This window comes from Triturus cristatus, chromosome 12, assembly GCF_964204655.1.
Source record: "Triturus cristatus chromosome 12, aTriCri1.1, whole genome shotgun sequence".
Classification (NCBI taxonomy): domain Eukaryota; kingdom Metazoa; phylum Chordata; class Amphibia; order Caudata; family Salamandridae; genus Triturus; species Triturus cristatus.
In genome coordinates this window covers 1,372,342-1,400,150 of record NC_140595.1, presented here as the reverse complement: position 1 = coordinate 1,400,150, position 27,809 = coordinate 1,372,342, and the positions used below count along the sequence as shown (strand labels likewise).

The following is a 27,809-nucleotide window of genomic DNA, read 5'->3' as shown; positions in this document are numbered from 1 at the left end:
AAGTTGGGGATCTCCCTTTGAACCACAGATATCTCCCCTAAATTTCAGTCCTGTCTGCCTTGAGGCCATGGATTGCAGATCCTAATCTTTAGTGGGGCCATGATCTGGCTCCAGATACCAAATGTTAAAACTTTCTCTTTCTAGGCCTGCAAATGGCAGCGGTCTGTTGTTCTAGGTGCATGCCCAGTGTTTTAATGCTGTTGCTGAGGAATGCCCAGCTGTGCTCCCCAACCTCCAGTGTGGACTGGAGCAAGGCACAAAGGGGCACAAGAGAGTTTTAGAGCATAGAAATGCCCATGTTCTAGTAGCATTTCTACGCCGGTTGTGACAAAGCCGCCTGAAAAGGGGTTGTCACTGTGAATCCAATGATATGGAACATCAGGAGGCTGCGCCGCTGCAATTCATAGTTGCAACTCCAAGTACCAGTCTGCAGTGGCAGGCTGGACACCTCTTCAGCAGCACCATCGGTGCCAGTGCGCCCACCAGCCACAATGGCAAGCTGGAAACCGGTTCAGGCACACCATCCGTGTAACACTCACACCAGTCTGCACTGGCAGGCCCGTCACTTATTTGGAAATACCAGAGGTGCACCATGCACCCCAGTCTGCAATGGCAGACGGGTCACGTGTTTGGAAAATACCAGCGGTGCACCACGCACCCCAGTCTGCAATGGCAGACGGGTCACGTGTTTGGAAAATACCAGCGGTGCACCCCGCACCCCAGTCACAATTGCCAAAACACTTGCGGGGTAATGTGCGCACCAGTCTGCAATGGCAGGCCTGTCACGCATACAAAAAGCATCATCGGTCCCAATGCTCACCCCCAGCCCGCAATGGCGAGTCGCACATACGTTTGGAATACCAGCAGTGCAACGGCGCACATCAGCCTGCAACAGCAGGCTGGACACGCATCTACAACACCGTCAGTGCAGGTGCCCACCCTGGCCTGCATCGGCAGGCGGGCCACCTAATCAGATCACCATTGGTTCAATTGCACCCCCTCAGCCTGCGGTGACAGGCTGGACCCAAGTTCTGCAACACCACATGTGCCAATGCGCACACTGACCTGCACAGGCAGGCCGGACACCAGGTCACCACCACCCTAGGTGCGAGTGCACACCAACAGCGATCTGCACTGGCAGACCTGTTCTAGGTTTAGAACCCTTGGATAAGCACCCCTTCCCAATGTGTGTAGGAAAGGCGCTCACACTTTTACACTGCCTTGACAGTGGGAAAGTGTCCTACACCCTGTGGCTATACTAGGGACATCAGCCACACCCTGGAGGTGTCCCCCATGTGGTGCGCAGCATCCTAGGTAGGGAAAACCCACATGAGGGTTCGTCCCTACCCGGGTAGTGCACATTCAGGTGTACCTTCTGTAGGAAAGTGGCTCTATATATACTGTTCCCAAATAGGTGCAGTGTGTACAGGGTCTACAGCCCCCAGAGGTTTGGCAGAGGCTAAAGTTAGATATAACCTTACTCCCTAAAGTGGTACCTTGGTCGAGCAGTAAGGCAGTATCAGAGGACAGTGTGAACCATTTGTTGTACACACTGTCAGCAAATGATCTCACACACTCAAGAACTGATCTCTAGGCCAATGGTTTGTATAAAAAATATATGGTTGTTTTTATTTTAGAACCAACTATAGGTATCAAAAATATACTTTCTCAGAATGAGATTCTTTTGTTATATACTTTGCAAAAGACAATTGACTTGAAATGCAATAGTTACAGTTTTGTTGCAATAGTCAACACAATTTCAAACACAATAATACATTGAGCTCAAAGGGAATTTTAAGTTATATGCAATTGATTACTCTCAGGATTACTTTTCTAACTCCAGGACTGGATCCTAGATTCAGTCCTAGGACAGTTCTTGGAAACAAGTGAATAAATACTTTTTAGTTACTGTTGTGATTTTTAAGCAATATTTTACTATTTCAAAAGTTGATAACTAGAAACTTTTTCTAATCAAATTACCAATGTTATCATATGGAAGGAAATTCACTTAGCAGGTAAGTGGGGTTATTGTTACTTTTTCTAGGTCAGTGTTGGATCCTAGATCCAGCACTAGTGTGCCACCTGTAAGCAGTTGAGAAACACAAGCGATTTTTAAGGAATATTTCTAAGTTTGCAAAATCGACACTTAGAAGAAATTTCACAGAAAAACAGCCAATGGTTTCCTATGGGAGAAAATTCAAGTTACTGGTAAAGTATGTTCTCGTTACTTTTGTAATCCAGTGCTGGGCTTCTAGGCTCAGCACTGTGGCATCTATCTAAAACAGGTAAGTAATTACGTTTTCACAGTTGGTACGATTTTTAAAGAATATTTGTAGTTTGCAAAAATCAACACAGAAGAAATTTCACAGAAAAACAGTCAATGGTTTCCTATGGGAGAAAATTGAGTTAGTGGTAAGTACGGTCATAAGTACTTTTCAGGGTCAATGCTGGGCACCAAGCAGTCAATGTTACCCTATGGAAGAAAAGTGAGTTATCGGCTTTTGGGTAAGTACTCGACTGGCAGAGTTAAGGTTCTGGGCATAGACTCGGGGGTCTCCCAGGGTCAGGTAAATACAGTTGTTACACCCTCAGCGGCACAGGGGGCGGCCGGGTGCAGAGTGAGGTAGGCCCAATGTTATCCTTTGGGAGGCAGGTGGCCCTTGGTTGGTGGCTGCTGACTAACAGGCCACGCGGCTGTGGGAGCTAGGCTCCTGGTCACTTGCTCAGGGCAAATGGGGAAGTAGGTAGGAGTAGAAGTTACACTGCCAGGGCCACTCGGGCGGCTGGGTGCAGGGTGCTTTTGAGCATTCGGGTGCTCAATGGATTGCTATGGAAAAGCTCAAGGATGAACAAAGGCTGCAAGCTCGGGGACGTAGATTCTTTAGGTGCCACCACCACTTCGAGAGGTAAGTTGGGTAGTTGGAGGATAGATAGGTACCCAGGAGTCGGGCGAAGGGGTGCCTTTTGGTGTCTGGAAATCTTACCCTCTCTTGATCGCGGTTGGGGGGTACCTGGTTCTGAGGCTGCAGGCGTCGTCAGGAGGGTCGAGGTGGGTCCTTGGGTGCCGGATTCGGGGTCACAGTCGCTGGGGGGGACATCCTCGTGGTCTTTGTCCACTCCGGCACAGGCCAGGCTTGGCGGGTGCAGAGTGTGCAGGGTTCGCGGTTCTGGGCTGATGCCAGGGGTTAGATACTTGCTTTGAGCAGAGCCACTGCTCATGGGAGTCCCAGGTGCTCAGAGTCACAAGGTAGCCAGGTCCTCTGGGGTTTGTGAGGTTGCTGGCCACAGGAGGTGCCGGGATTTAGCAGGTTCGAGGGTCGACAGGCCAGTAGGGCTGGGGCCAAAGCAGTTGGTGTCTTCCTCTTCTTAGCAGCTGCACTGCAGGTCTTCTTTCTTCTTGATCTTCTTTGCTGTTTTAGGATCTGGAATCTGAGGAAGGAATGTTTAGGGTGCCCCTAAATACTAAATTTAGGGGCGTTACAGGTAGGTAAAGGGCAGGGACCGCTGGGTCCCTGTCCTGGGGTGGGTACACCCCCTATTCTGCCACTCTCCTGTGGGAGGGGGACAGTGGCCTAGTCCTGATTGGGTAGAGCTCCCCATCTTCAAGATGGCGAGGGCCCGGAGATGTGCTTCACCTCGCCTCCCCCACCTGAGGGGTGGGGTTGGCAGGGCTGGCACATCCCATGTCCTTACTTGGAGTTTCCGGCCAGTCTTCCCGCCAGAGTAGGGGTCAGAACCGGTGGGGGCCAGTTGCTGAGTACAGCAAGTGGCCTGGAGAAGCTCACAAAGGCGGCATGCCTTTGACGCTTCCCCCTGCCCATCCTGGGGGAGGAGACCTAGCACCTCGCCCAGGATGTCTATTGTTGCAGGCCCAGGAGAGCGGGGGCTCTCCACCCAGGGGTCCAGCAACATGTCTGCTGTGTGGCAGCCTATGCAGCCACTCAGACAATACGTGGATTGTAGGTTAGGTTTCTGTAGTGCTTTGTACATTAAATCCCACTCTGGCATCAGTGCGGGTTTAATGTGCTGAGAAGTTTGATACCAAACTTCTCAGTCTTCAGTGTTGCCATTATGGTGCTGTGGAATTCGTGTTTGACGAGCTCCCAGCACCATATACTCTTAAATGGCAGCACTGCACTTACAGTGCCCAGGAATGGACCTGGGTACTGTAGGGGCACAGGACTCATGCTCCTGTGCCCACACCACTGGCATAGGACACCCAGCTAGAGGGGTGGCTGATGTATGCCAGGGCAGTGTAGGTTGTGGGCCTGGCACACAGGGATGTGTGCCATGTCGAATCTTTGTTTTGTCTTGTACCCAGAGACTCAGCCTGCAAGGGCAGTGTGTTTGGTCAGAAGGCCCTGGGTACCTAGGGTACCATTTACCAGGGACTGACATGTGGCCAGGTTTTATCAATTTGGGTTTTAGGTTTTAGGGAAGGAACATAGGCCCTGGGCACCTGATTGGCAGGGGTCCAGGGCACACTCAGTCAAAGTACATTCAGCAAAAAGTGGGGGCATACCATGCAAGAAAGATGGCACTTTCTCACACCTTCCCTGCCTCTCACATACCCCATTGCGGTATGGAACGGCCACCCTCATGGTTGGCCATGAAGTGAGCCATGCCAACCTGAGCATGAGGCATTTTTGATAGGCTCTTCTGGGGGGTGGTACAATCACTTCTGCGTCCCCCCTCCTGCACCCATCAGCCTGTGTCGTCCTCGCCCTGGGTATGTGGTGTAGCCTTTCACTGGGCACTCACGGGTACAACACCTAACCCAATCAAGTAAGTAGCCTGCCCTGACATATGTAGGATGGGCGCGTGCACTTTCCACCTGCAGTACAGTGGGAAAGTGCCCAGAGTCCTACGGTCAGGAAAAGACGGTGGGCAAAAACCAGGAGGACAAAAAGCAAAAAGGTTTAGGGGAAACCCCCCTAAGAAGGCCATGTCCAATAAACTACCCATACTTTACCATACCATAGTGTGTGCTAGTGTGTTGTGGCTGACAGTTGGTGCAGGTACCACTTGATGGTGGTGTGCCGCTTGCAGATGGTAAAGGTGCCTTGAATGTTGGCGACTGGGCATCTTTCCCTGAGTCAGGTGCCTCTGTAAAGGAGTGTGTGTTGAGTGATCAATGGCGCAGGTACCACTGGGTCTAGGCTGTCATGCGTGTTTGCACTGTGAAGATACCAGGGCCATTGGTTTAAGGCACCACAATGTGTTGGCATGGCAATTGTGCCACTGGGTATAGTTGTGATATGGCAGACGATTCAACCTCCTCTCTGCGGTGTAGGTTCTAGATGGTGCAAGTGACTTGTCTGTCCACTGTACACATGCCACTGGCTACAGATGTGGGATCGAGGCAGTGTGGTGTTTGTGCCACTGTTTTTAGGCCTAACAAAGTGTAGATGCCGTTTGACTGGGCATTAATGTGGTCTAGGTTCTGGTGCGTCTGGCGGGTGGAGATGCAACTGTGTGCAAGCATGGTATATATCCACACACTGAACTCCAACAAATGGTGTTTAGGGTTTCCCCTTCCTAAGGAATCTGAGAACTTCTTTTCTTGCCTCCCAACCATAGAGGACAACGTAGCCTTTCTAGGGTCTGTTATACTCTAAAATGGCTGTTTTTTAAAATCAATAATAAAGATGGAAGAAACCAAGGTAGACCTAGTTCTCCAGGATTGCTTTCTGTGACTTATGAAAGTCAGCAGTGCATGCAAGCACCAGTTGATTCAGAAAGTGTTCCTGAGATTTGTGGTTGAGTGGAATGTCGCTCTGAGGAAAATGGTTTTGAATTGCTCGGGATAATGCAGTTCTACTGTGCTTGGGGAATCAACATCTTTTTCTTGGGTCTTGTCTAGCTGGGTATTCGGTAGAGCTGTAGCTCTCAACCTTTTCACTTCTGGGGACCCCCAATTAATCATTATTAGAATCCTGGCACCTCCTGCTGAGTCATGACTGCTAGCCGAGGGCCTCAGCCTAAGCATTGTCAATGATTTGAACTTCAAAACAATACACAAAAAATGCAGGAAAAAGCATTGACAAATACACAAATGATGGCACATTTAATTTAATTTGCAAACGCACATAAATAAAACAAAAAAAGCTAAATATATAATTTTAATAGAAAGGTTGGAGCTTTTCTAAATTCAGTTGAGGCCGCTCATCATCCATACTGTATTCTGTTTGACGCACCTGCGCTGCTCCCACGAATCAATCTGAGGAGACTAATTTAATTTTTAGTCTCCAGTTTCGAATACCTTCCCATTTACAGTACATTTTAAAATGTACAATCGTACATTTAGCTTCTTTAATTATATACACTTTATTAGTCTGTTAATATTATTTAATTTTCTAAGTAGTCGCAGACCGCCAGGGGTCCCCGCTCCACAGGTTAGGAAACACTCCGCTGGAGCATGCATAGAGCACTGTATTACAGCCTGCCCGCAGTCTGTGATACCGAAGTGGAGGCTTCTGCCTCTGTGAATAAGAATGCCTCAGGGACGCCTTGGATGACTTTCCTCTTGCTCCCTGACACAAAACAAGGAACAACATTCGACATTTAATCAGGATTTGTGGCAAACGAGGAGGAGGTTGTGGCTCTACTGTGAGTGAAGAGAGTTCTGACCCAGCTGCAAATATCAAGTGTCCTGGGGTTATTAAATACAAGAGGGGGTGGAATCCGGAAAGATTGATGTGCCTGCCGTTGGTGCTGGGTCAACGGGTGCCCATGGCTGATCTGAAGAAGGCCTATAGTTCGACTCGCGGACTGAGACGCATGTGATCTGAACTTCAGGTAACTGCTTCTGTCTGCTGACCAAACCAATGTAACCTTCAGACCCCCCAGGATATAGCAGCATAGATTTGCAAATTTAGCGGCACAAAAATGGAAATTTAGCGGCATTATTGCGGCACGTTATTGTACTCGTAATCTTTCCTTTTCAGTCTTAAACTGATTTAGCAGAGTACTCCACTGTGAAATAGGTATAAGAGAAATAAGCAACAACTATGACTTTGTTGTATATCAGTTTGAAAATGTTTCAGTTCTTGTTCGCGAGGTTGCAGCGTGATTCGCGCCTCATGTCAGCTCAATATCCTATGTATGATTCAAAACATGCTCATGTAAAGCGCTCCAAGGTTGCACTGTATAAAACTGAAAAACGAGTTTCATTAAAATTACATCTAAAGCAGTGACAGCCGCATGTTTTTTGGTTTTTTTCACCCTGAAGGTAAAAATGGAGAGCCTGATAGGGAACCGTCTCTGCTTTTAAGAACTACTGGTGCTGAGCACCGGCCAGGCTCGGCCCACTTAAAGCCCTGAAATTGAAAAATGCTGGAGGGTATGATTTGTCAACAGGCGCTAGGGAAGGCAGTGAATATTTTCATTAATTTACAGCTTTACCCTCGGTCAAAACTGTCTTTTTCATGTCTTCCCGCAATGCTCCTCTGCATTCCAGCATCCGACTCTAGGCCTCAAAGTGGCCGTTTTCCTTGTCCAATTCTTCTCCCCTGAAAGCCCAGACCTTCTGTGGCTCGCACCAGATGTGCTGCTGCAGACCCTCCACATACCTCTGCTCTCTGGTTGTAGGAAACTCTGCCCCATTCCCAGCAACTTGTCAGATAACCACAATGTCCTGTGGTGTAGGGGGTTTTCATCGCATGCATTTCCTGCGGACTCGTGCACATCCTCTGAAGCACTTGCAGTTCTTCCCCGGCACCAGGATACCCTCACATTGACTTGGCCCCATGGCTGTTCTTGATTTGGACACAGGCCAAGGTCAGACCAACTAGCTTTCGCAATGCTTGGTTACAAATTTAAACTAAGAAGCACACCATACAAGGAGGCCATGTTCATAGAGTTTGTATCTTCTGAAGACTGCGAAGTCGCAAGCACCAAACAGTAAATCAATGCCATCCCTGGAATAGTGTGTTTTTATTGTAGACCGAGTTGATAATTCCATGGCACTTACAAAGAAACAACTCCAAGGTTTAGCAGAGGGATGGCTGGGAAGATGCACGCTGCCTTAGGGCAGGTTGCTTTCACTGCATAAAATAAATTAAAAAAATACACAAAACAAACACTGGACAGAATTAATAGAGCAATCAACAATCTGTGTCAGAACCCGTGAATTACGATTATATCCGGCAGTACATATTAAAGACACGTCCAACTTGGAGACATTAACCAAAGGAATGCCACAAGTTCAGTAAAAACTTCTCGAAGCACCCTTGCCGAACAGGGTAGGTGACGAAAATCATCAAACGTGGCTAAAATTACAGCAGAGAAATACCATGCCTGTATGACACTGTAATCTAGACTTCCCTCCTGACTTTCTCACACCTGCTGCTGTGAGTCACTATCAGGAGGCAAGGCTGAGAGCAGGGTCCACTCACCCGCCAGATGTTCCGGCCACAGGAAGACTAAAACAGCTCCAATTAACAGACATTACTGAAAGACGCGCTGCAGGGTCATGGTGATGCCGGGTTTATAACCGATACTTGACAGGTGTGGGCAACAAAATCACGCCTTTTGCTAAGCTGTGCAGAAACGTTTCTTCTTGTCTGCCTCTCACAGCTTGGCCAGGAGGAAGCAGTTATTGGACGGCAGCACGTAATGGCCTGCGCTCGCACAGCCAATAAAAGGGCATTGTTTGTTTTGGTGACACTTTATTGTAAATATCGCGGCCAATATTGCAAATATCACGGCAATCGCGCTAGTTTGCCGATTTCGCGATTTTTTTCGTGAATCGCGAAAATCGCGAAAAGCTGGAGGGTCTGCTTTACATGCCTTGTGTATCTTCCCCTTACGTGGTGCTTGGAAGCAGCAACCTCCTATAAATCCAGTGAATGGAATAAATTGAGGCTGCAGGGGTTCCTGGACTGGAAGGGAGAACTCCAAATAAGGGTGGAGAACAGTTGTTAGATGCATACATTTTTTTTTGATTTGCTTAATTTTTTGCTTCTTCGAAAATGTGCAGAATGTTAGATGCTGACTCATATTTGGATTTAAAGTAACTCTGAATTGTAGTTTTCTTGCTGCTAATGCATTTGTTTCTCGTCTCATGTCAGACAGACACCATGGAGGATAAGAAGCGCCTGGCATATTCCATCATCCAGTTTCTACATGACCAGCTTGAAAATGGTAGTCTCTCCTCTGATGCCCAGGAGAGCTTGGAAGGTAGGTACAATAATCTTTTTTTCTCTGTCTGTGTAGGAAAGTACCCCTTTTGGCATTGTTACCCCCTAACTTTTTGCGCCTGACTTTGATGCATCTTTGACTGAATGTGCACTGGGTTTCCAGTGCCTGTGTTCTTTCCCAAAACTACCTTTGTTTCACCTCTGGTTCACACAAAAGTCCGTTGTATAAAGGTAGTCATTGTATCAAGGCCTTTGTGACCAGAGAAGTTCTTTAAGGGCTGCCACACGTATTGTGCCACCCTAAGAGACCCCTCACCAAACACTGCCACTGCAGCCTGCGTGTTTTGGTGCAGATAAAAGGGAAGAATCGACCTGGCACACATCCCTGTGGGCCAGGCCTACCAGCACTGCAAGAGGCATAGGTAAGTCCCCCCCTACCGCATGTCTTACAGCCCTAAGGCAGGGGCACTATGCCTCATGCAAGGGCATAACTGCATGAGCAGAAATGCCCCAATAGTGTCTACGTCCATTCTTTGACATTATAAGTGCACAGTGACGCCATGCTGAGTACATGGGCTGGAAGCTTGTCAATACAAGTTCCACAGCTCCATGATGGCTTCGTTAAATTCCAAGATGTTTGGTACCAAACATCGCGGATTAATGTGCCCACATTGATGCCAGTGTTGGATTCATTAATGAATGCACTCAGAGGGCACCTCAGAGGTGCTCCCTGAAAACCTACCAACCCTCTAGTGTGTGCCTTACTGGTCTGCCTTAGCCTGCCACCTCTAGACCTGTTTCTGACCCCCTGAGGTGGGTGCCTTTTGCTCTCCAAAGGTCAGAAACAAAGACTGCTCTGGTAGGAAGTCCTTCACCCCTACATCCAAGAAGGAACAGCTTTTAGAGATTGGATCCTCAAAGTCTTCCTGTCCTTTGTCATGCTAACCAGGGCCTCTTCAGCTAGTGGAGATGCCCCCTCTCCCCCGACCAAGCCCCACTTTTGGCTGCAGTGTTGGAGGGAAAATTAGTACGCAGGAGAGGTGTGTCCCCTCTCAGCATAGCCACCCCAAGGTGCCCTGAGCTGAAATGTTCCCCTCCTTTTGAATTCCTCCATATTGTTTTAAAGGAATCTAGCCACTAGGGTTAGGGGTATGCCCCCTTCCCAGAGGGAGTGGACATACAAAGTATTTAGGCACCATAAAGGTAAGTAGCCCATTGGCTACTACATTCTAACCCTTGTAACTCCCCTAAATTGAGTATTTAGGGGCACCCCTAAACCTTAATCTTTAGATTACCGACGACCTACGAAGAAGAGGACAAAGAAGAGCCGTGCAGCAGCGAAGACTGAAGACACCAACTGGCTTGGCCCCAGCCCTACCGGCCTATCTGCAGCCCTCAAAGACCCTGCTACAGAAGAGAGATACGCCCAGCAACCTCCAGAACCCTGGGAGGACTTGCTGCCTTCTAAAAAGATTCCTAATCTCCATTGGACCTGTCCAGAAGAAAACCATTTTAAAGACAATGTGCTCTGTCTATGAAACCACGAAATAGACTACCTCTGCACCCAACGCCCATTCGTCGAGTCCAAGTGGCTCACCAGTCCAGAAAAGGTTCCCCAGTGATCCCATGTGGGTTGACTCCTGCAGGACTCCACATCGCTACCTGCAGCCTCTGCACGATGACTGCCCCTAACCGCAACCTTGTCCGGTAGGCTGACTTCCGACACCAAAGGACATTCCGGCATCCGGAGCCCCTGGGCCTTAGGGGGATCTACCGACGGTGTCCGATGCTCCAGCACACCCTAACTTACTTGTGTAGCTGAAGGTTTCTTTTGTCCAGCCTCCTAGCCTGAGTCTGCAGCCTTTTTCCGACTTCAAGATTCTCCATTTGTTTGTATTGGGCTCCAAATGCTGTGTTGGCACCCGGCCACCCCTGTGCTGCTGAGAGTGTAAGTTTGGTGCTGCCTTGTGCCCCCCCCCCCCCCTCCCCTCCGAGTTTACCTTAACCCCCGGAGAGTCTGGGTTACCAAACCATTCTACTTGCCTGTAAGTAGTACCACTTTTATTGACCCCTTTCCTCATTGGATAACTTTGGCACCAGATACAGAGTTTGACCTCTGCCCCTGGCTGTCCCAGGGCCATTGGTGGTGCAGTGAGGTCACACACCTGAACCTTGCCTGGTACTGATTCTTCATCCAAAAGCTTATTATCATAAATCGTTCACTTACCTGCATATTGCCGATTGTGTTTCCTCTCATAGGATAACATTGTACTGATCGAAAAATGCTCTGTGTCCACTTTTTACATTGAAAAACAGTGATATTGCAAAACGTATTTTACTGCAGCTAAGTATTTTTGATTCTATAAAATAAATATTTTTACAAACAATTGGTCTTGGATTCAGTCATTGAGTGTGTGTAATCATTTCTTGTCTGTGTGTATAACTAATGATTAGCAAGGCCGTCTGATAAGCCTAACTGCTCGCCCACGCTACCACAAAAGAGAGCTTTAGTAATATCTACTTAAGCCCCTGTAAGCCTCTGGGGATCCAATGGACTCTCTGCACACTATACCTTACTTTGGTATAGTATATAGAGAGCCGGCTTTCTACAGTCTGTCTTTGCGATCACTTTTGCATTCTCAAGGCTTTATCTTTATAGGCAACTGTACTTGTTTCTTGAAGTGATCTAAAATTCTTATTTTTTGGTCTTAACAAATGTTTGTAATTCACAACGAAGATAAAGGCTATTAAAAGGAATTCATTGCTCCAAACACCCAGTAAGTGTATGAAGTAACCACTAGTCAGGCTTAAGTCATGGACAATAATGTGATGTACTTCATGCCCCAGTGAGTCTCTGACAAGCCAGTGTTGTAAATGTGTACTTCAAATCTAATTTTTACAGCTGCGCCTTGTCTTCTCCCCCTCACTCTGCGAGTTATATTTTTTTTGTGGCTATGTCCTTTATGAGCCCAGTAGCCGCTTTTTGTTTTATCAAAGCTTCAATCTGTTGTTTTTTGGTTTTGTTTGTGGTCCTTTTATGTTGGTCTCCTGGTCTCTGTCTTTATAAGTGTATGGATAGCCCCCTTACCCCTTGCCCGCTTGAGCCTGTTCCTAGCACAGCCTGCCAGGCGAGTCTCTCCTTTGTTTCCATTCATTTCACTTTCATGGCATTTCTTTATGGACTACGCTTTCATCTAATGCCACCTCATAGTCTGTCATTCCATTGTACATCATACTATGAAAAATATTCAAATATAATAAATTCTAAGGTAGAGGACATGGGGTAGGAGTGAAGGGTAAAGGTAAGTTGGTACTGGTAAGGGGGTATGGTGAAGTGTAAAGGAGTAAGGATACGCAGTCAAGGTAAGGAATTAAGGGAAAGGAATGGAGGCTACAGAAAGAATTCAAGTTAAGGTTACACAGGCAAGGGGATAAAGGTAATGGTAAAGTAAAGGAGTAAAGGATAAGGGGAAAGGTCAGGGTTTAAGCGTAAGAGGGGATGGGTTCAAAGTAAAGAGGTAAGGGCTCAGAGTGATGCGAGTATGGAGTTGTGCATAAGTTAGAGGATAAGAGTATGGGGTCCATGGAAGGGGCTAAGGGCGTGGGGATTAGGGTAAGAGGTTCACTGGCAGGGTAAGGATGGGTAAAATGTCCTGCATATACACTAGGTCAGGCGAGACCTAAAGAGGACATGGACGATACTTGCCAATAGCCATCACGAGGAGGAGAGACTGCAGTGGAGTATTCTGTGTGCCTACATACGCAAGGTTTGCAATAAAAAATATGAATAAGAACAAGGAGACACTGAATTTCAGATGGCCCTAAAGCACACTCCCAAAGAACGATGAGAAGACACGCGCAGCCTTTTAGTGCGCACAAACGCACCGAGAAATGTGAACGCTAGAAGAAACAAGCCGATGCTTTTTCCTTGGGTCTAAACGCGACATAGAATGTAAATGCTGTAATAGTCTAGCAACCAACAGCGAGGCGCTGCCTTACAATTTACACAAAGGCACCAATAGCACCTCTCTCTCTTTCGTTTGCCTATCTGTTACAGTATTTTCATTCTACGTTGCATTTCTACCGATTGTATAAGTATTGCTGCCTTTTAATTTGTACAAATGCACTGCGAAATGTCAAAGTTTAAACATGTAAGCAGATACTTTTATTCTTTTCATTAAAAGTCGCTTTTGTGCCTTTGCTAAAAGTATCTGCTTGTATATTTAAACGTTTACAGTAAACATGCATCATGTTTGTCATGTTTTTTTCTACCTTTTGATTTCAGAGAGACTAAAATATATGTAAAAAAACACCAGATGTGGGTTTCTAAATACCAAACTTATCTACAGCTTATAAAGTAGGATCACATCTCGGTGGGAAGCTTCCCATCCAGTGATTTACGGCTATTCACTGAACGTATGATTTCCCAAACAAGACCCATATGCAGCTCAGGAGAGCAATAGCAATTTTCACAGCTGTGCCTCCCCTTTCACAACACAACTAGAAACTATTCAGTCCTCTTTGGCCACCCCATCCCCTGCTGGTAGCGTCTCTCTCTTCTGGAGCAATGTGCCTAACCACTCCCTTTCCAACCTCCATTAACACTTTCTAATATAAACAAATAGCATGCAGAAGAACATGTATGTAATATTTTAGAGGTCTCCTCTAAAATTCACTTTTTGTCCTGCCCTCTCCTACCTTCTTCCTCTCGCTTAAGAGTGTAGTTAAACTGTGAGTGCATGGCATCCATACATGCCAACAGTCCTGATTAAAGCAGGAGACTCCCGATTTTCTAAGCTACAAATGTCTTTCTTTTGGTCGTCTCCCACCTGAAATAGCCTCCAGCGATGCCTGCGATTGTTTAACTTGCACTACAATAACACTGTTTCTCTATAACTGTAAAAAACACTTTTCACACATCAGGGATTCTGAGACAACCGAACACTTTTGACGTCCCAAACACCTCGGTGTGCAGAAAAGAACATAACAAGGAAGACATCTTGTTGGCAAAGGAAAGCTCCCCAGCAGTCCCTACAGAGTCCTCACATGCATCAATCACAAATAAAACAGAACACTTCCCTTTGTGCAAAGACCTGGTTCTCTAAACTTGGCAGCTGTGGCATCTACGCCCCCCACCCAAGAGAAACCTACCACGCTGAAGCATGGCGTGGCATAATGCAAGCCACAAATATAGTGCTCTTCCCTCCCTCGCGCATACCTGTGCAGACACCACTGCAAAGTAATCTGCATAGCCAGCCTGACACAAATCTCCCTTGAAACATTGCAAATAAGACATTGCCAAAGTGAAGGTTTTAAATGCAAAACATACTTGTTTGACATACCTGCACGTCCTAGTCAATCGTGGCCTGCTGCGCAAGCAGAGGTTTGTAGCATGTGATCCCTCTGAAATGGCTGTTAACAGTGCAGAGGGACTCTCCCGAGTTTTGCTGCAATGCTACAGTATATTTTTGGGGCAGCTTTATACAGATCTAACTCAACCCTAAGGTATTGGAGTGCTTTACAAGAGAACCAGTTACAGTATGCGATTTTTTTTTTTTCTTTTTCGAATAGGTTGATTCAGCGATTTACCCGCTATGCTGGAAAGCTTAAATAATCATAAACTAAACAACACACCAAAGTTCATTTTCTCAGAACCCATTCTCGGGACCCTCCGGCCACCATAGAAGAGCCTGCCGCGCTCTCTGGCGAGTTAATGTGGGCAATACACGCTAACCCTTTAGGATTATATGAACTAGTTCTGTTGGAGTACAATTTCGCATACTGAAAGGCCTTTGGTGAATTGGCTCCTAATAAAGGTAGAATTCATAGAGCCCCTGTGTACCAATGCCTCTGCCCCCACCCCCAAATCACCAATCCCATATGCAGCGCCTTCAGTGATGCTGGTATCCATTTGGCTGTATATTTCTGTTCTTTGGACACATTCATGCAAGTGACAGCATCCTGTAGATGCATCCTACCTCAAGAATCGTGGTTTGCATCACTCTAATCCACTCAAAAACACTTGACGCTACTCTCTCCATACCAATCCGTGCCACTTTGCTCCACTCAAAAACGCTTGACGCTACTCTCACCATACCAATCCGTGCCACTGAGCTCCACTCTGTGACGATACTCTCTCTATACCAATCCGTGCCACTTTGCTCCACTCAAAAACACTTGACGCTACTCTCTCCATACCAATCCGTGCCACTTTGCTCTACTCTGTGACGCTACTCTCTCCATACCAATCCGTACCACTTTGCTCCACTCAAAAACACTTGACACTACTCTCTCTATACCAATCCGTGCCACTTTGCTCTACTCTGTGACGCTATTCTCTCCATACCAATCCGTGCCACTGAGCTCCACTCTGTGACAATACTCTCTCTATACCAATCCGTGCCACTTTGCTCCACTCAAAAACACTTGACGCTACTCTCTCCATACCAATCCGTGCCACTTTTCCACTCAGAAGCACTTGACGCTACTCTCTCCATACCAATCCGTGCCACTTTTCCACTCAGAAGCACTTGACGCTACTCTCTCCATACCAATCCGTGCCACTTTGCTCCACTCTGTGACGCTACTCTCTCCATACCAATCTGTGCCACTGAGCTCCACTCTGTGATGCTACTCTCTCCATACCAATCCATACCACTTTGCTCCACTCTGACGCTACTCTCTTCATACCAATCCGTGCGACTGAGCTCCACTCTGTGACGCTACTCTCTCCATACCAATCCGTGCCACTGAGCTCCACTCTGTGACGCTACTCTCTCCATACCAATCCGTGCCACTTTTCCACTCAGAAGCACTTGACGCTACTCTCTCCATACCAATCCGTGCCACTTTGCTCCACTCTGTGACGCTACTCTCTCCATACCAATCTGTGCCACTGAGCTCCACTCTGTGATGCTACTCTCTCCATACCAATCCATACCACTTTGCTCCACTCTGACGCTACTCTCTTCATACCAATCCGTGCGACTGAGCTCCACTCTGTGACGCTACTCTCTCCATACCAATCCGTGCCACTTTGCTCCACTCTGTGACGCTACTCTCTCCATGCCAATCCGTGCCACTTTGCTTCTCTCTGTGACGCTACTCTCTCCATGCCAATCCGCGCCACTTTGCTTCACTCTGTGACGCTACTCTCTCCATACCAATCCATGCCACTTTGCTCCACTCTGTGACGCTACTCTCTCCATACCAATCCGTGCCACTTTGCTCCACTCTGTTCTATGACACACTAATCCACTCAACACCTGCATCCTATGCCACTCCACTGCCTGTAGTTCCATTTTGAATGGTCTCCCATGGGTGGCATAATGTATGCATCAGCCCATGGGGGACCCCTGGGGTACCTGTGCCCTAGGTACCTTTGAACCATATACTAGGGACTGATAAAGGTACCCCAGTATCCGATCTGGGATGGGAGACATCATTTAGTTTGCATGCAATACATCGCATGCCATTACAACGCGGTTGTTACATCGCGAACTATTACATCGCAAGTCGTTACAACGACTTGCTGTAGGGGGCAGAAGGTGTTGGATTCACAATCCAACACATTCCCTGCTGTTTCACCAACTGGAGTGGGAATAGTAAATTATACTATTCCTAAATGCAGCGCGCCCCCTACAGCAAGTTGTTGTAACGACTTGCGATGTACTGGTTCGCGATGTAACAGCTCGGTCATTGTAACAACCGCTTTGTAATGGCATGCGATATATCACATGCGTTCTAACGGCATATATTCATCTGGGATGTACCCAAGTACTCAACATAACAATTTAGGGAGAAAGCCGATAGACTGGGGTCCTGATTAGCAGTATCCCAGTCAGACTAGTCACTAGCAGCTTCGCAACAGGCAAAAATTGGGAGTAACTATAGAAGCAAATCCTACTTTCCTACATGGTCCATTTACAATTAGGCCGGGCCACAGGATATAGGGTCCCAGGGGCCACGGACCCCCTCCTTAAATTAATGTGGTGGGCCCTGGAGAATAGGGTCCACGGGCTAGGGCAGGGGAGGGGCTGCATGCACCACCTGCCAGCTTGGCTGCCTTTAGGGGGTTGGTCACTTGGCCAGGCCCTGCAGCCAAGCCCCTGCTGTGTTAAAACCATTGAAATTCACAGAAAAATACCACAGGGTACAGGGACGTTATAGTTGGGTTTAGAATTTACACACATAAAACCATAGAAATGCAGCAGTTCTAGATAGTTATCTCAATAAACTGTAACTCGTGCCCTAAGGTAACGGTAACTCGTGCCCTAAGGTAACGGTAACTAGTGCCCTAAGGTAACGGTAACTCGTGCCCTAAGGTAACGGTAACTCGTGCCCTAAGGTAACGGTAACTTGTACCCTAAGGTAACTGAAACTCGTGCCCTAAGGTAACTGAAACTCGTGCCCTAAGGTAACTGTAACTCACGCCCTAAGGTAACTGTAACTCACGTTCTAAGGTAACTGTAACTCACACCCTAACGTAACTGTAACTCTCGCCCTAAGGTAACTGTCTCTCGCATCCTAAGGTAACTGTAACTCGCGCCCCAAGGTAACTGTAACTCGTGCCCTAAGGTAACTTTAACTCGCGTCCTAAGGTAGCTGTAACTCGCGCCCTAAGGTAGCTGTAACTCGCGCCCTAAGGTAGCTGTAACTCGTGCCCTAAGGTAACTGTAACTCGCGCCCTAAGGTAAAGTAACTGCAACTCGCGCCCTAAGGTAACTGCAACTCGCGCCCTAAGGTACCTGTATCTCGTGCCCTAAGGTACCTGTAACTCGCGGCCTAAGGTAGCTGTAACTCGTGGCCTAAGGTAGCTGTAACTCGCGCCCAAAGGTAGCTGAAACTCGTGCCCAAAGGTAGCTGTACCTCGCGCCCAAAGGTAGCTGTACCTCGCGCCCAAAGGTAGCTGTACCTCGCGCCCAAAGGTAGCTGTACCTCGCGCCCTAAGGTAGCTGTACCTCGCGCCCTAAGGTAGCTGTACCTCGCGCCCTAAGGTAACTGTAACTCACACCCTCATCTTGCACTGCTAATTACCTCACATATTACATCACTGATAACATCTTCTATGAAATAATTTTTGCAATACTATGATTGATGAGAAAACTGTGCATGGCAGGGGTGTGAGTTATACTTACCTTAGGTCAAACGTTGTAGTTTCCTGACATAACTCTTACTATATAGCTGCTGAATTTCTGTGGTTTTCTGTGTGTAAATTGTGAACCTAATTATAACTTCCTTGTAATCTTTGTTTTTTTTTTGTGACTTTATAAGGTTATTTAAATTCTATTTCCTAACTATAGTGTCCCTGTAACCTTTCTTCAGTGAAATTATATGTTCGAGGCATATGAGCTGCAGATTACACACTTTTGCATAGATCGCCATCTGGTGTTGGGCCCGGATGTTTGCAGTTTGTATTTCCTCTTGGAAAGTCTTTGGAAGTCAGGAGGTCGGTGACTCCTCCCTTGGTTCGTATTGCGCATAGGCTTAGGCTCCATCCTCAGATTGTTTTTTTCCGCCATCGGGCTCGGATATAATACTTCGCGCTCTGGTTCCGAACATTTCCAGTTCGATGATCGAAGCGGAATACTCGCTCATCGCGATATTGTTCAGATCCTGATCTCCTCAATCACCTTCTCTTCGACACATCGTTGATTCCAGTCGTCGAAGGCGGCCTTCGGGCCTATCCAAGCTCCGGTCCCGGCTGATGGAAAGAACTCCATTCAAGAAGTGCCCTCAATGTGGGTCCAAATTCCCCCACACCGATCTTCATGAGGTGTGCAACCTCTGCCTCTCCCCTGAACACGAGGCTCGAGACTGTCCCGCCTGCAAGTCTTTCAGATCGAAAAAGACTATTCGAGATCGAAGGGCCAGACGAAACATGGCGCACTCCTCGACCTCCGTTCCAGTCGACATCTTCGGGGACGACGTCGAAGCTCCGGGACAGCAGCACACCGAAGAGGACCTAGTCAGTGCTTCCGAAGCAGACAACACGGATGTGGAGGACATCACCCCGGCGCAGAGGGTCGAGAGTACTATACCCCCTCCCACACCGACACCTAAAAAGGCTTCGGTCACGCCTTCGCCTCCGGGCCTAGGCAAGACCAAAGACACTGCTTCGAACACCCCACCTTCGGGCCCGGTGAAGAAGCCTAATAAGCCTTCCAGCGGCTCGGGCTCGCGCCAGCCTGCCAGCGGTGCCGATAAACACACTTCGGCACCGAAAAAGAGACCGGCCTCCACCTCGACACCGAGCTCCGCACCAAAGCCCTCGGTGTCGAAACCCAGCCTTTCGGTACCGACTAAACACCATAAGGCCCTCGGCACCGACACTCCCGCGCCGAAGCCTACCTCGGCGCTGACAAAAAAAACGGAGGTTCCAAAAAAGCACGGCACGGACATGCCTAAAAAGTCATCGGCCCCGAAACCTTAGGCGCCGACGGAACAAACATTGTCTCAGGAACTGTTTACACCGGATCCCTTGCAAAAGACACTTACCAAGGATCCAAAAACTGGACATTTGGCACTTTCTTCTAAAAAGAGACATTTGGACAAAACGGCTCCGCCTCCACCTCCAAAGAGGAAAGACTGTGCTACCTCCCCTTTCAGAGTGCCTTCCCCACCTCCTCCACCCTCTCCACCTCCGCCCCCTCCGCCTTCTCCACCCCTGCCTCATCGCTCTCCGACCCCAGACCATGATGATCAGGGGGACCCATACTACGATCCAGGGGATGTGTCACAAGACCCCACCCCTACAGGATCCCCAGACCCATGGGACAATTATAATAATCCAGACATTCCAGATGTCCCACAAGATGACCTTTATCCATCCAGACCATCTCCACCAGAGGGCTCATTAGGTTTTCACCACCTACTTCAGAGGGCGGCACATTATCACGGGGTAGAGCTACACACTGACCCGATAGAGGAAGATTTCCTCCTCGACACCTTTGATACCGCACATAGGTCTACTTCCATACTACCTATGCTCAAGGGGGTAATAAAACATGCGCCAGAGGTTTTTAAAGACCCAGTCAGGGCTAGGGTCATTAACCCACGCATAGAAAAAAAGTATAAAGCTGCCCCCACAGATCCTGCCTATATCAAAGGGCCAGCGCCACTGGATTCCCTAGTGGTCTCCACTGCACGGAAAAGGTCAAACTCCCAGGCGTCAGGCGAAGCACCACCACCTGACAAAGAGTCAAAGCTACTGGACGCGTCAGGAAAGCGCACTGCGTCACAGGCAGCCAATATATGGCGTATCGCCAACACTCAAGCGCTATTGGCCAGATATGACAGAGCGCATTATGATGAACTAGAAACCATCATGCACCATCTCCCAGAAAAATAAAAAAATAGGGCCAATGAATTAATTCAAGAGGGTAAGACCATAACTAACACCTCTATACGCTGTGCCTTAGACGCAGCAGACAGAGCCTCCAGGGCCATTAACACTAGCGTACTCCTCCATCGCCATGCTTGGCTGAGAGTTTCAGGTTTTAAACCTGAGGTACAGGCCTCCATATTAAGTCATCCATTTGATCAAGAACATCTATTCGGCCCAAAGGTAGATGAGGCCCTCGAGAAGATGAAGAAGGACACAGATACGGCGAAATCTATGGGAGCCTTGCAGTCACACCCAATGACTTCCCCCCTGCTCCCTCCAGACCATCCCACTCCAGTCGGGGGCAGGCTACAAAATTTCCTTCACGTCTGGGAGACCATCACCTCAGACAGATGGGTGACCCATATTATTCGTTCAGGGTACTGCCTAGAATTCACATCTACCCCCCCAAACATTCCACCCAGGCAACGCCCAATGTCACAAGAACATTCCATGTTACTAAAACAGGAGGTAATCTCCCTCCTACAAAAACAGGCGATAGAACAAGGCCCCGCCAGTCAACAAAATTTAGGAGTCTACTCCCTATATTTTCTGATACCAAAAAGAGACGAGACTCTACGCCCTATCTTAGATCTCTGGACTCTAAACACATACATACATTCGGACCATTTTCACATGGTAACACTTCAGCAGGTACTTCCGCTCCTCTCCCAGAACGACTTTCTCACCACACTGTACTTTTAAGACGCATACTTTCACATTCCGGTACACCATGCTCACAGAAAGTACCTAAGATTTGATGTGGACGGGCAACACTACCAGTTCAAGGTGCTCCCATTCGGGGTCACAACAGCACCAAGGGTATTCACCAAGTGCCTAGCGGTAGTGGCGGCACACCTCAGAAGATAGCACATTCACGTCTTCCCATATTTGGACGACTGGCTAATAAAAGCCGCGTCCTACAACCAATGTGTACATCACACCGCCACTACAATCCAACTTCTTCACCAGCTAGGTTTCACAGTGAATCACCAAAAGTCCCAGCTAATACCATCCCACACAAAGCAATACCTCGATGCCACCATACACACCTCAAAAGCCATAGCCAACCCCAATCCTGCCAGGATTGCAAGCATTCAGGCTTTGCGTCAAAGATTCATACCTCAACACTCTCTCCCAGCAAGAGTGTTTATGCAACTAATAGGGATGATGGCCTCTTGCATTTTCATAGTGCCTCATGCAAGACTCCAGATGCGTCCACTCCAAGAGTACTTAGCGCGCCAATGGAACCAGGCCCAGGGGCAACTGATGGATCTGGTGTTGGTACACGGTCGCACCCATCGCTCTCTGCAGTGGTGGAACACCACAAATCTTTCCAGAGGTCGACCGTTCCTGGACCCGGTTCCACAAATAATCCTAACAAAAGACGCATCGCTCTCCGGCTGGGGAGCTCATCTACTACACCTCACAGTGCAGGGCACATGGACGCCGCAACAAAAGTTACTCCACATCAACCATCTGGAGTTACTGGCAATCTTTCTAGCCCTAAAATCCTTTCAGACACAAATTTTAGGAAGGCCGTCCTTATTCGCACAGACAACATGACGGCCATGTACTACATTCAAAAACAAGGCGGCACACACTCTCCACAGCTCTCTCAACTAGCACAGGGCATATGGAGATGGGCAATTACACACAAAATCTTTCTCCTAGCCCAACATGTCCCAGGAGTCCAAAACACCATGGCAGATCTGCTCAGCAGACAGACGCAGCAGATCCACGAGTGGGAACTTCACCCGCACGTTCTTCACCCGTTCTTTCAGATGTGGGGGCATCCACACATAGACCTCTTCGCCACCCACGAAAACAAAAAATGCCCAAGCTTCGCCGCAAGATGCCCACACCCATTGTCCAAAGGCAATGTGATATGGATGAACTGGTCAGGCAAATTTGCGTACGCCTTTCCACCTCTCCCACTAATTCCATTAGTAGTGCGAAAGCTACAACAGCACTCCCTCACACTGATTCTAGTAGCTCCAACATGGGCCAGACAACCGTGGTACACCACGCTGCTGGAACTCTCGGTAGTGCCACACCAAAAGTTACACCTCTCACCATGCCTCCTAACCCAGAACCATGGAGAGATCAGACACCCGGACCCAGCTCAGCTCAACCTTGCGATCTGGCTCCTGAGATCCTAGAATTCGGATACCTCAACCTTCCCCCTGACTGTATGAACGTCATTAGAGAAGCTAGACGCCCTACCACTAGAGCCTGCTACGCTGCAAAGTGGAAAAGATTTGTTGTTTATTGCCATAACAACACAATCAACCCTCTAGACGTATTTATACAGCACATCATATGCTACTTACTCCATCTACAAAGGTGTAACCTAGCATATACATCCATTCGGCTACACCTTGCAGCAATTGTCGCTTACCTACAAAACAAACAGCACCTATCACTTTTCAGAGTGCCTGCCATTAAAGCCTTCATGGAAGGCCTCAAACGAATAATTCCCCCCAGAGTACCACCCTCACCTGTGTGGAACTTAAATATAGTTCTCACAAGGCTAATGAGACCGCCTTTCGAACCTTTGCATAAATGTGAACTGCAATTTCTCACATGGAAAACAGCTTTCCTTGTAGCCATCACTTCCCTTAGAAGGGTCAGTGAGATACAAGCACTTACTATACAAGAACCTTTTCTCCAAATGCACCCGAACAAGGTTGTCCTCCGTACCAACCCAAAATTCCTATCCAAAGTCATGTCCCCCTTTCATCTAAACCAATCGGTAGAATTCCCTTTTTTTTTCTCGCAACCTCAAACTGTTGCAGAAAGGGCTCTACACACACTGGATGTTAAAAGGGCCTTACTTTACTATATCCAGAGAACACAACCTTTCAGAAAGACAAAACAACTGTTTGTCTCTTTCTCTCCACCACATAAAGGCAACCCCATATCTAAATCAGGGATAGCTAGGTGGATTGTAAAATGCATACAGATTTGCTACCACAAGGCAAAACGAGCGCTATCTGTTCCCCCTAAAGCCCACTCTACACGAAAGATAGGGGCTTCTATGGCTTTTCTAGGGAACATCCCATTAGATGAGATCTGCAAAGCATCTACATGGTCAACACCGCACACTTTCACTAAACATTACTGTGTAGATGTGCAAACCAAGCAACAAGCTAGTGTGGGCCAGGCTGTACTAAAAACACTTTTTCAAACCACTGCAACAGATACCGGTGGTCGCCGCTAGGGTTGGGAACTGCTATATAGTCTATGCAAAAATGTGTAATCTGCAGCTCATATGCCTCGAACGGAATATGCTACTTACCAGTATGCATCTGTTCTTGGCATGTAGAGCTGCAGATCTACACACGCCCACCCGCCTCCCCGGCTACCTGTAACTGTTCCAGTCTATCTTATTTAGATACAACACACATGGGTTTCTTCACTATTACTACTACGCTCCATCTTTCCCTGTTGGCGAAAAACAATCTGAGGATGGAGCCGAAGCCCATGCGCAATACGAACCAAGGGAGGAGTCACCGACCTCGTGACTTCCAAAGACTTTCCAAGAGGAAAAACAAACTGCAAACATCCGGGCCCAACACCAGATGGCGATCTATGCAAAAGTGTGTAGATCTGCAGCTCTACATGCCAAGAACAGATGCATACTGGTAAGTAGCATATTCCTTATATCTGTTTGGACACCTCCCCCTCCCCCCCCCCCCCCCTTGCTCGACTCCCCCACCCCACCTCTAGGACCACCACCTTGTTGGGGCCAAATACAAGAATGGAGGGGGCCATGCGGCCTCCCTCTTAAAGCCATTAATGGCCCTGTGGACTGCCAACCCCTAAGGCCAGCTCCTGCTATGTCCCGCTCCTGCTATGTCCCGGGGTGCCCATCGCCGGGGCATAGCTGACAGCTCCCGCAAGGCAAAAGGAAACACTGCGGTTCCAGCATGCGGAAGCTGTCAATTTGCTCCTGTCCACTGGAAACAGAGGTTTCATCTCTTTCCCTGCCTGTAGACATGCGGGCAGAGAAATAGCTGAAAGCATTGTTCCTGCATGCAGGAAGCTGCAATTTCAGCAGCTCCCAGTGTGCAGCAGCAATGCCGGCTCCAGCAGGAGGTGGGGAGCCGGCTCGGACCGTGGAGGCCTTGAGGCTCTCCCCGGGAAGGAACGGACCGAAGGGAGCATAAAGAGGCGGAATTAAGTTCATAAACAGGCCAGATAATAGTGAGAATTGAGCAGAAAGGGGCAGAATAAAGGTCCGCACTGAACAGAAAGAGGTATGATAAAGGTGAGAAACAAGCAAAAAGAGGCAGAATAGAGGTCAGAAACGAACAGAATGAGTTTTTTAAAAAAAGAGGTCCGAACGAGCAGAAAGAAGCAAAATAAAGATGAGAAAAAAGCATAAAGATTCAAAATAAAGGTGAGAAATTAGCAGAAAGAGGCAGAATAGCAGTGAGCAGAAAGAGGTAGAATGAAGGTCCGCAACGAGCAGAAAAAGACGAATAAGTGGTCAGAAAGTGGCACAAGAAAGGTCAGAAATGAGCAGAAATAGGCTAATTAAAGCTGGGAAACGAGCAGAAAAAGGCTGAATAAAGGTCAGAGATGAGCAGGTAGGCAAAAGAAAGGCCAGGAGGACCGTCATGGGGAGCTTCCACGAGGTTCTGCTTCCATGCGCCCACTACTTTTTTTTTTTTTATTGTGCACCCACTGAGAGACCTACTCATACTCACTTGCAGGTCCACTCATGCTCCCACTCCCAGATCCACTCACACTCATGCACCCACTCACAGACCCACTTAGAGACTCTTGCACACTCACAGACCCTCTCAGGCACTCATGTTTCCATTCACAGATCCACTCAGAGACTTATGCACACAATCACAGATCCACTCAGACTCATGCGCCCGCTCACAGACCCACTCAGAGACTCATGCATTCACTCAAAGACCCACTCAGAGACTCATGTACCCTCTAACAGACCCACTCAGAGTGACACACCCACTTACACACCCATTCAGTCACTCAGGCAGCCACTCACCAAGCCCACTCAGACATAACATAACGTGTATTTGTAAAGTGCACGTTCACTCAAGGGTATCTTGCCACTGTTGTAGGAAGCTGGCTCTGTATGTACTATACCAAAGTAAGGAATAGTGTGCACAGAGTCCATTGGATCCCCAAAAGCACTCAGAGGTAAAAGTAGATAATACCTTACCCTCTATTTGTGGTAGTGTCGGCGGGCAGTAAGGCTTTATCAGAGAGTAGTGTTAAGCATTTATTGTACACACTCAGGCAAGAAATGATGTCACACACTCAAAGACTGAACTTAGACCAATTTTTTGTATCAAAGGTATTTCTTTAGTTGCATTATATTTTTAGAACCAAGCAGTACTTGGTACAGGTAAAATCATCATTTTCAAGACCGTTTGATCAAACCAAGCAAGCTGGATGAAAATGACTTTGTTACAGGTTTGTAGAATATTTAAAGAAAATAGATACTTGTAAGTACTTTGTGATTACTTTTCAGATTACTCTTTAGAGTACTTTTTAGATTACTTTTTCTACTCAGTGTGATATGCCTAGATATCACACTGTGACATTTCCTAGACAAAGGTAAGTAAAACAGTTTTTCATTAAAACACAGTTGCTTAGGGTTCCATACAAACACACTCCACACTTAAAACTTTTTCAGAGGAAAACAGTCAATGCAGTCCTATGGAGAAAAATTAGGTTATCGGTTTGCAGGTTAGCAATCGGTGTTTGGGGTTGAGTTTCTGGGGTTAGAACAAGGGTTCTCCCGGGGTCAAGGATGCACTCAAAAAGCAACCCCAGCGGCTCTAGGGTGACTTGGTGCAGAGTGCTGAGGCCCAATGTTAGCCTTTGGAGCTAGGGGGATTTCGGTTGATGGCTGCTCACGAGCAGGCCACAGGGTTGAGGGAGCAAAGCTCCAAGGGTTAAGCTCAGTGCAAAGGGGGATCCAAGTTAGCACACAGGGTGCTCCCAAGGCTGCACAGGGTTTAAGGTGCTGGTTTGGCATCAGGTGCCCTGTTGGTTTCAATGGGAGATCTCCGGTCGGAACAAACACTGCAGGTTCGGCCTGGGAGGCTTCCTGGAGGTGATCACCAGTTAGAGAGGTAAGTTGGAATGCAGGGGGTTTCCTGGACACTGTTGGTTGGGCCACCCATGGCTGTGGGGCATCTGGTGCAGGGGTGTCATGAGGCGTTGTTTCCTTACCAGCTCCGGTCGCGGGCACCCTCCAGATAGAGGCTGCAGGCGTCGTCAGGAGGCTAGAGGTAGGTTAGGGATCACCAGTGCGCAGGTCAGGATCACTGGGGGGGGTCTCCTCATGGTGTTGGGCCACTCAAACTCGTGCCGTGGGTGCAGAGTGATGCAGACTAGCGGTTTCAGCCGGAGTCCGGTTCTTGAGGAAGTCCATTGCTCATGGGAGACAGTCTTGGTAGGGAAGGCAGGGTAGGTCCTCCGGGTTCTGGGGAGCTGCTGGCTGCAGGACACATTGGGATTCCGCTAGAGCAGGTCGAGGTCAGGACAGGCTGTCAGGACTGGGGCCAAGGCGGTTGGTGTCCTCCTTTTCTTCCTTCAGCACGGCTCTTTGGTCCTTCTTCTTCTTGCTTGTCTGAGGAGGAAAGGTTTGGGGTTGACCCTAAATACTAGTTTTAGGGATGTTTCATGTAGGTACAGGTTGGGACCAATGGGTCCTTTGCTTGGGGTGGACACCTCCCCTATTATGCCACCCTCCAGTGGTTGCCTGGCTCCCCTCATCTTCAAGAAGGCGGGGACTGAGAGTTGTGCCTCTCCCCTCCCACCTGAGGGGTGGAGGTAGAGGTGGGAACACCTCTCCTCCTATCTTGGTTTTCCCATTGATTCTACCCTCCCTAAATGGGGGTTAGAACCAGTGGCTACCCCAGCCAGTTGCTATGAGCAGCAAATGGCTGGGGTAGCTCACAAAGGCCGCAAGCCTTTGAAGCTTCCCCCTCAAGGACGCTGCCCATCCTGGGGGAGGAGGCTTGGCACCTCGTCCCAGGTTGTGCTTTGTGGCAGGCTCTCGACCCAGGGGTCCAGAAACCTGTCTGGTGGTGGCAGCTGGCGAGCAGCCACTCAGCCCGAACACTAGTGTTAGGTTGTTTTTCAAGGGGCATCTTTAAGATGCCCTCTGAGCACATTTGCCATTAAATCCCACACTGGCCTCAGTGTGAGTTTAGTGGGCTGAGAAGTCTGATATCAAACTTCCCAGAATTCAGTAAAGCCATTATGGTGCTGTGGAGTTTGTAATGAGAAACTCC

General features: G+C 48.1%; 1 protein-coding gene across 2 annotated transcripts in view; it reads left to right on the top strand.

The window, feature by feature from the left end:
- SGTA (small glutamine rich tetratricopeptide repeat co-chaperone alpha) overlaps positions 1-27,809 on the top strand; it is a 151,035-nt gene that overhangs the window by 35,892 nt on the left and 87,334 nt on the right. For both annotated transcript variants that reach the window (XM_085638419.1, XM_085638418.1), the window contains exon 2: positions 9,072-9,180. In XM_085638419.1, the coding sequence (XP_085494545.1) occupies positions 9,072-9,180 (109 nt within the window). The remainder of the gene's footprint in view (positions 1-9,071; positions 9,181-27,809) is intronic.